Raw genomic sequence first — 10,000 nt, 5'->3', positions numbered from 1 at the left:
TGCAGTGACTTAAAAGACTTGACCCGATTTCTGCAGAGCTTCTCTTGCTCACCCTCTGGTGAGCTTTAGAGGGGCTCTGCTTACAGGGTGTCTTCAACCAGCCAGAGGCAAATAAATTTACAAATTCCTCTGTTAAAATCTTTTGCCATGTGGAAGCACTGAGAGATATTCAATGACATGTAAAAACATGAATGAAGGCTTTATAGATTCTAATTCCCCACCTCAGGTAGACTTAAATTGTAAAATTTTCAACCAGTGCGAGTTGGGGAGTTTACATGTACTTGGGGTATTTTACATGAATTTTGAAATTGGATAGAGTGATATCAAAGTTTTAACAGGTACATACATGTACATACAAGGGTCTAGGAAAATATTTTAAAGCCCATTGTCTTCGACCTCTATTTTGTACTTGCTTGTATAAACATTATATAGCATCAACATCCTGTTTCTCATTGTTTCAGAAAAGATGTTCTTCTGCCTCCTCCTTTGTTGTGTGAAGAGATTGTAGAAGACATGCTAGTTGACACGGTTAGATTTTCTCGTAAATTTAAAGGGTTCGTTTAGTCGGTTGACACTATGTTTCCAAGTGAACAATAATTTTTTTGAGAAAGATGTTGCAGCTCATCTCTGGGTATATACCTCATGCTAGCCCACGTATATTCCGGTAGTTTCAGCTGTTCATAGCTATTCACATTTGGAAGTGTGCTAGCTGTTTATTCCAAAGTTGTACAGTCGTATCATGGTGATACAGTGCCCGGTGTTTTCTTTGTAATAATATTTACATGAAATGATGTGATAAGTGTAGGAAATCGTATGAAAGCAAGTGCATTTCATGATTAATGGGCACAAGTGATGTTACTAGTGACAAGCAATTTCATACAATTTTTATTCATTACACTCAACAAAATCACTCCATGGCTTTACTTCCACAGCAACTTATGTATTACACTCTATAACCTCTTTTTACACTCCATAACCCATTATGCATTTGTCATTGACCAATCAGGAACACAATACATGTATTTTGTTGAGAAAATAATAACACTATGTAACAGAGGGCTGAAAATTTAGACCCTGGAAAACATGAGGAAGTGGTGCTGAAATGAATTGAGTTGCTGAGAAGTGAAAGACAAAATGGAAGAGTCACAACTAAAGGAAAAGTAATTTATCATTAACTTTTATCGTTTACAATTCAGGTCATGTGGTTTAGCAGTGGTGGAACCAAATCTGTTTTGCACAATGATGACGTGGATAATATTAACTGCTTGTTTAGTGGAACCAAAGAACTTTTGTTCATAGACTACAAAAAATACAAAGGAAAGGTATCAATACAAAATGTTGTGTGGCTACATAGCTTAATTATGTAACAAATCGTTTTTGGCAAAAGGGTCCCTGCACACCAAAATAGCAGTTTTCAGGTTACTGAACTAAGGGAGGATTCTACAATGTTTCCTACAGCTTTTCTTGCAATGTTTTTTCTTATTACAGGGTGTTTTATACTTCTACCTTTAAAGGCAACTTTTCGCACAACGTATGTCTCACAGATCAAGATCATCTCATGTCGATTCTTGAAAAGTGGTCTTTCAGTTCTTCCATGGCTCTTTCGTCCAAGAATAATCGAAGGCCGCATGGCAGCCCGGTGGCTCAGTTGGTTGAGCACCGGGATGCCATGCGGGAGGTCGTGAGTTCAACTTCGGCCAGACCAACACTCAGGGTCTTTAAATAACTGAGTGGAAAGTGCTGCCTTTATAATTACATCCACAAATGGTTAGACTTTCAAGTCTTTTCGGATAAGGACTATAAACCGTAGGCCTGGTCTCACAAATAACTTCCATGTTCATTAGTTCCCTGTGGGACCTTAAAGAACCCACACACTATTCGAGAAGAGTAGGGGATGAAGTTCATGGTGTTGTGGCTGTCCTCTTTTATTATATGGGTGGGTATAGCAGGTCCCCATCACCTGAATAGCTGTCAAAACTTCAACCTGCTCAATCAAATAAATAACAAAAAACAAACATGGAAAGGCCCATCGATGCCCATCAGACACTCAGTTGTGGGAAGTCCTTCTATTACACGTTTTTCTTTCAGAACAAAATTTCCCCTTTGTAGAAGATTTCTTAAAATCAAAAATGATTTTTGCATATCATCATTGCATTAATTAAAGCAAACCTTCGCCAAGTGGAGCACCATATTCATAGGAACCTATGAGTTGCTTTTCTCATGGCCATCATGGCTAGCGGTATTGCTTGTGGCCATGTACGCACGATGAAGTTGTTCAATAATTAATAATAATTATCCTAATAATAATAATAATTATAATAATCAATATGCCGAACATATAGTGGCCATTTAGAGTGTACATCTTTGATATTAGACATCCATTTTAAGGTCAATTGGCACCTATCAAAACAAGGTATCTGTTGACCAGTATCATGTGACCATATCTTGGGCTCAAGTTTAGAGTGCATTAGATCAGCTGTACCCAGGTACTGGGTTTTGATTGGATTGCAGGCTTAAGCCAGGTTAACTGATTTTAAGAATAAATAACCTAGGAGTTTTGCTTTTAGGCTTGGCTAAATCTATTATTAGCATTTAGAGAGTGACTGTGCCTGAGCTTTCATTTTGACTCACAGAGTCACAGAATGGCACCTTTTATCGAGTAAACAAACTGTAAATTTGCAAAGCAATGTTATTTTTTGTAGGTCCCAATTGATTTCCCTTCTGGAGGATACTCTGGAGTGGATGTTGATAGGTGGGAAAAATGTGATACTTATTTGTGTTACTGTACTTAAGAGGCTAAATGTCTTCGCCCCTTGGGAATAACCTTGAACTAACAGCAGGTAGCAGGTTCTGTTTGTGATAAAACCACGCAACTCACAGGAGGGAGGGAAATTGACAAAATTGTTTGTGTCTAGCGAAGAGGTTGAAACTGAAACCATTGGACTTGCTGTTACTTTAAGTGCAAGAAAGCTTCCCTGGCCTGAAAAGTGGCGTCGAACACAACACTTTTCAAGAATTTGAACTATTTACAAGTGAAAGTGGGCGAGGCAGTGACTCAGTAATTCGTGCCCATTCCACAGATTGGTGGTTTTCATAGTAGCTTAATCAATAAAGGATTCAATTTGGTTGAGTGGCAAAATTTTAGTAGAGACTTTTGCAAGACATAATCGTTCATGTTTACCATCCCACCAAGCAGCAATGCCACTTCTTTTGAAACTATCCCCTTCAATAACGCTGATAACCATTCACAGCCCAATATTATACTTTTCGATTCATGCTAAATGGAGCGAGCCATTAACCTGACAGTATAAAACAGGCCACCTTTATTAAAGGACAGTGCCTACTATTGTTATTACACATACATTCTGCACTGATGATCTCGAGATACTTGGGTTTCTTATGGGTGGTGCTTACTAATACAGGGCTATTTTTGCGCTGTTTAAAACTATGCGGAGAAAGCATAACTTTGCAAGTGCTCTTGGTACATTAAAAAAGATAATTGGGGGTAACCTTGTATTTTCATTATTAAGCTTTAGTTTGGAAAAGAATGCCATGCATTGCTTTGTATTTTAAAGATTTTTACAATTATTGTTGATTAATTTTATTATCTTTGAGAAATGCGTGGTTACCCACAATTTTCTTTTTGGATTTCAGTAATATGTAATACAATACAATACATACTTAATTGACCGCTCCCAACAGGGGCTTTTCAGGGCCAATGAAACACAATGAAGCAACAGAACAGAACAACAACAACAACTGTTAAGAATCCTAACTGGCCGGAGGCAAACCAGTTGGCTATTTACACTTGTCAATAACACTTGTCATAAACCACACAAGAACACCCTTGAATTTATTGTAGGCACCGTCCTTGACATGCAGTTGGTAACTAAACCAAGGCTCTTTTCTAAATATCATGGCATATGCTTTTCCCTCATTTCAAAGTGTTGTTTTGTTGTCTTTCAGTGTTGATTTTGTCAAATATCCAAGTTTGAAAGATGTTGAATACTATAATGTCTCAATGGAACCAGGCGACTGTTTATTTATACCTTACAAGTGGTATGTTTTTGCAATCTTAATTAAAGCTTAAATGTTGTTGTATTTTTTTTTGTAACTGGTTTCATTTGACTTTCAAGCAAACAGATAGAAATAATTTACATTTAGTGTATGGCAAGCAATTCTTGCTTAATGGAGCAATCTGATTGGTTGGTTTTTGGTTGGGATTTTTCTCTACAGACCATTACCATGGAAACGACTCGTTTCTATTCTTTTTTCTCTCTCCCGGGAAATAGTATGGTGGCACAACGAATTAACAATAGGTGCAACTTAACAAAATCTTTCTCTTATTTTCCAGTAATAATATTTTTGGATTTATTGTATTTCACCAGGTTTCACCAAGTCAGGTCATATGATCGCAACATAGCTGTTAATGTTTGGTGGAGGCACAAAACTGACTTTATTCCCCAGGATTGTGATATGGAACCAAATCAAACTTTGGACAAGTTTAACTTCTCTTCCCTTCAAGAGGAAGGAAATAATCAGGGAACCCCTGACTTCCTGTGAGTTGAAAAAAGAAAATATATCATCTTCGTCATCATCATCATTTATCCATTCATTCATACACTTTATTTCAAGTCAAATTATCAGAGTAGCTCTAATATTGCGCTAATATCTTTGAGAAAGAAAAATTAATACGTAGTTAGAAGTCTAAGATACTTTAAAAGTTTATCTTTTGTATGGCTATCTTAAAATATTTTAGTGATGTCACTGTTCTCATACTGGAGCAAGTTCCACATATTGCAGCTTGGTATCAGATACAATCGAGTCCATAATTAGAGTTTATTAAGTGGAATGCCGAAGGCATCCACGTCTTAAAACCGGGCTGGTGTCTTTTTTTTGTTGGTAGTCACAAATGTGCATACCCCACGGATATTGAATTAATCTCCGATCGGGTGGACTGACTTATATTCCCTGCGGTATTTCCAAACTTCCCTGCCCCGAGGAGAACTCCTATTTTTCCCAAGCCATCACGATTCTTCTCTGCTAGCGCGTTAGACCACTCGGCCACCGTGACACACTTCCGTTAGAATGGTGAAAGCAAACATTTATAGTAGAATCTTTCCGCCCGCCATGATTGTTTCAGTATTAAACTATTCGATAAAGTGAACAGATGCTTTTTCTTTGAAAAAGGCAAGCTTTAAAGGTAAGGAGAATTTTCTACGTTATTTCTAGATCTTGCTTCGTACTTATGTGTTCCACTGTGAACATTATTATTTTGCATAGAACGAATACTTCATTAGAAGCATTTTGCATAGAACGAATACGTACTCCAATATTTCTTGGGAATCAATTTGTTCGCCGTTTTGACGTAGAAAGAAAATAAGAAAATAGCTTTCAACGGCCAAACAAGATAAAAAATGAAATCAAGTTTAAATAAAACGAATTAGCTTTCGCCGTCACGGGGACTTCGCAGCCGTCCCCCATCCAAGTACTAAGGAGCTTAACTTCAGCTGACACTTGGACTAGCATCAACAATTGTGATCTTTATGTTAAATTCGCACATAGATCTTGTCGAACTTTATAACACTTGAAAGAAAAAAAAACACACTAACAAAAACCAGGTATTATGCCGTCATTCTGTCACAGATGCATCCTTTGTTTCGTGAGTTGTCAGTAAACACGCAAGGTATAACTTGATCACAGGCGGCCGCTAAAATCGATCTCACTTTCGATTTTGCGATTTTACTTGTATGACCAAAAGTACGATAGAAAAATTGAACTCTGATGGAACGTAACAAAAATCTCCCGAAATGTTTTTCGCTGATGGCAAATTGTTTTATTCTCGATCGACACTTCCTAAAAGTTCCTTCTGCTCTCCTTTAAAACTACATATTAATATTTATTTACTTTTTCGTCAATATTTGTTTTGCATAAAGCAGGCTAGCAAAATCTGTACCTTGCTTTGTTCGCATTTTTGAGCGTTAAAATAGAATTTTTGGGCGTATGTTTCTGACAGCAAAAGTTGCATATTTTGACGTCCCCCATCCAGATACTAACCCCGCTGGTAAGGGAAAAAATTTAGTAACATCGGTCTTGGAAAGGTGTTAGAAGATCAGAGTACACGCTTAAGCTTGTGGTGAGAAAGAAGTTGTAAATGATCAACATGTCAGCTTTGAAGCCAAATGTTTCTCGATTTCCTGTTATTTTCTTCAATCGTTCTGGGCTTAGTATTTTACTGAACCCCACATGTCTTCTTAGAGGGTATATAGCAAAGATGTCTACCATGGCACCGTAATGATTTACGATACCAAACAATGTCGTCGTGTACTATTAGAGCTACATATTGTGCAAGGACTTGAATCTCCTGGAAAAAAACAAAACGCAGCTCAGTTGACAGTTATGGAAAAGTTACTGCACTACCACACGCAATGCGTTCTTACTTTAAAAAATATCCCGTATCTCCTCAATTCTACACCCTTTCCCCCCCCCCCCCCCCCCCCACCTCCAGACTAAAAATCCCGTATCCCCACAATTTTTTTACCTAATTGTCCCGTATGCTGATCGCTTCTCGGGCTTTTGGCTACGATTAGTTTCTTGGCCAAGGGCTACGGTCAAGTACTATTGTACAACGTACGGTACTTTTTCAGTGCCGTAAGGGGCAGGCATAGAACAGTTTCGGCTGTTTGTCTGTTCTCTCGAGAAACGATGATGAGGCCTAGGGTTTTTTGGGTTTTTTGTTCAGCTCGAGTGTGGAATCAGGACGAACTGTTGTAGTTTCTGATAACTATTTACTACTTGTAGCTTTGTTGAGTTTTGAATCGATGATAGAGAGAGTTTTGGCGATCTCAATCCGGACTGGACTACTGGATTTAATGATTTTTCTTAACGAGATTTCAAGTTATTGTGGAACGTTTGGTACCAAGTTACTGAAATCAAGATTGTGGACTTGTAAAATTAGAACTTTGGACTGGACTATAGAACACGCAATTACGGAATTTTTGAGCATTGAGAGAAATAGAGCACGGATGTTGTCTTCTTGTCTTCGCCACGGCAAATTTATACAGTTTGCAAGGAACTAAACCAGGATTACAGAACCAGACGTCGATTACAGGGCCTGGTTGTTCGAAAGCCAATTACCTTAATCCAGGATTAGCGTAAACTTTTGTTTCATATTTTCAACTTTTTGCTCACAGTTTTTTTTGCTTATTTTTGTTTTTCAAGATTGACTTCTTCTAATGTAAAGTTTTACTGAATATCAGCCTTGAACAGCATTTGGGAGTAGAGGATAAAACTCGTTTTAAAACCCAGTTTCTGAACAACTGGCCCAGGATGATAAGTTGTTGAACTGTGATTTGTAATAAGTTTTTCGGATGATTTAAGGCTGATCCTGTAATTTTTGGATGAAAGGAGTTAACGAAGCAAGTAAAACTGTAGGATTTGAATTAAGTCTCCTTCCAAAAAATAAATAAATAAAAGATCCCGTATCCTGATAACCTGCTAATAGGGCTTCATTGTTTGCATTTGCAAATTTAGTGACATTAGTAATGAGTTTTTACAACAAAAAACTTTAAGTTATATTACAGATGTATCTTTCTGGTAATCTTTCACCATTTTCCGAAGTCTACCTGTACTTGACGTTGAATGTCACTGGACAATTTGTGTTAACTGTTTGCGCATTCCACGGATATGCCCTTGTAGGCGTCTTGTTATTCTTGGTGTGGGTAAGGTCACTGTGTTCTCTCCTCTTAAAGAGTAACTGGATACGTAGAAACACAAAGTCCTTTGAAAACAACAATGAGCATTAAATGTCTTCTTCTGTTGTGTAAGGATGTTTCGTGTCCTTGCTTTCTTCAACAACTCATGATAACTTGACATATCTTCAAAAATAACTCTTAGAGTATGTTTGTGCAAAGACTCCAATTTGTCACAGTTTCTAGTGCCTAAAAAATGCCAAATTAGGGAACAGTATTGAAGTTACGGTAGAACTAAAGCCTTTTATAAACGTTTAGAAAACTCATTAATAATTCATGAGCCTAACAGCCTATCAAAACACCGATAAAACGTCACGTGTATGAGCTTTATATCCTGATAAAACACTCCTCGTTAGTATTCTTTATATAAAGAATACTAATAAGGCATAGCTTGTTTTTCTTGTATGCTAATATTCACCTCACACAATTTGAACCATTGTTTTGAGTCCAGAGGGACACGCTCTTTGTGGAATGTTTTTTAAGCCGTTCAAAAAACTCGCAGTACGTGTTTTATTGGGTCTAAAAACACTCGGCTACGCGTCGTGTTTTTAAACCCCGATAAAACACTGCTGCTCGTTTTTTAAACATTACATTGTAGCATGACATTTCTAGTGATGATATTTTAAAATCTCTTAAGAACACTGAATTGGTGGTTAACCTTCCCACATATTTCGACATATTTGTGAGATGTGACGGTTAAAGCTGAAATCCTTGTCGATAGTTACGCGCAACAAATGGATGAGTTCTTAACGAGAAAAGAGAATTCGTAATCATTACTATCCGCTCCAAGCACCTCTGCCAGGTGCTTGTATGGATTTACAGTCATTCCTGTTAGCAGTTCATGTTCCAGCCTTCTGTTTAGTGTTTCGCGGTCCTTGTCGGACGAGTACAACTGCTTATCATCAGCGTATGCATTCAGGTTTGCGTGCTTTATGCGGGTAGAATAAATCATTGATGTGAATAAGCATGGGACCAAGGGTACTTCGCTGAGGAACTCCTCTTCTTACCACTTCCCACTCAGAAAACGTGTCACCAATTTTAACGCGCTGTTTCCTTGCGGAGAGACAGCTCCTCAAGAGTTCAATACGCGTCTCACTTTAACCATAGATATCAAATTTGGCCAACAAGAGCGAGAACGTGAGGGATACTATCGAAGGTCTTAGAGTAAGTTCATAGAAACAATTGCAACAGTTTCTTTACTGTCATGGCTTTTTCTCCAGTCTTTTGTCAGTCTCAACAAGACGCCAATAAAGGCGTATCCGTGGGATGCATAAACAGTTAACACAAATTATTAAATTCTCAACCTCGGATAATGCATTTCGCGTGCTCTGATTGGTTTACTCAATCCCGGTTATCACCTCATATACCTTGGTTTGACCTTATATGGTAAATGATTGCGTTAAGCGTTGCTAAACTAAAAATTTTTTTCACCTGAAAGCGAGATTTCTCTTTGAATAAAGCCAAAAAGGAAAACAAAAATTTTTTGCGGAAAGTTTGGATCCATTCCGACGTTTAGAAATACGCAAGAAGGCAAGAAATGTTTTTGTGATGAGCCTGCGTCTATCTGACCACATGGTATTACACAACATCGCATCAGTTCTCATCAAGTTTTTTCGATTTCGCTCGGATTTGCTCCCTCTTTTCGCTCGTATTTCGTACTTCCAAATTTTTGGAGTTTAAGGAATTTAATAAAACAATTATTCCATTCGCTCTTGTTGGATATGAGACTGGTTATAGCCAACTCGGCGCTACGCGCCTCGTTGGCTATGTTCTTAATACAAAGGGAAAGGGTAAAATTAGGATAAGGAAACAATACAGTACAGTAACTTATATCAAAGTACGATGGTGTTCAGGACCATTGCAAACGATAAAATATATTACAAAACAGCATTGTACGTTAATTAAACCTCTAGTAATATATAATTTGAAGTAATTCTGAAACCAATTTTAAGAACACTTTCAGGCTGATTTCTCACTAAGCACCCCTCAAATAAGAACGCGATCAGCCGTAATCCTAAAAAAAATGTTCTTATATGCGGGTGTTTATTGTAGCAGGTATTTGTTGTAAAACCAGAAATAGAGGTACAGTATGCTACTAAATTTGCAAATGAGAACAATCAGCCCAGCAATACCATCAGAATTTACTTTTACTGAAGCTTTTTGAGGAATGCCTGCAGTTTAAAAAGCTGGGATTTCTTTGGAATACTGAATGGAGATAGGTCGCCTCGTTTGTGTATAAACTAAGGTAG

The 10,000-nt window shown here is 37.6% G+C and overlaps 1 protein-coding gene across 1 annotated transcript in view; it reads left to right on the top strand.

The window, feature by feature from the left end:
• The window catches only part of LOC137996796 (tRNA wybutosine-synthesizing protein 5-like), a 17,625-nt gene that overhangs the window by 1,962 nt on the left and 5,663 nt on the right, over positions 1-10,000 (top strand). The window contains exons 2-6 of the mRNA XM_068842379.1: positions 462-528; positions 1,197-1,322; positions 2,703-2,752; positions 3,967-4,059; positions 4,389-4,559. Of these exons, the coding sequence (XP_068698480.1) occupies positions 462-528; positions 1,197-1,322; positions 2,703-2,752; positions 3,967-4,059; positions 4,389-4,559 (507 nt within the window). The remainder of the gene's footprint in view (positions 1-461; positions 529-1,196; positions 1,323-2,702; positions 2,753-3,966; positions 4,060-4,388; positions 4,560-10,000) is intronic.

Source organism: Montipora foliosa, chromosome 3 (genome assembly GCF_036669935.1).
Source record: "Montipora foliosa isolate CH-2021 chromosome 3, ASM3666993v2, whole genome shotgun sequence".
Lineage (NCBI taxonomy): Eukaryota > Metazoa > Cnidaria > Anthozoa > Scleractinia > Acroporidae > Montipora > Montipora foliosa.
Note: the sequence above shows the minus strand (reverse complement) of the source record. Positions and strands in the feature narration are given on the sequence as shown.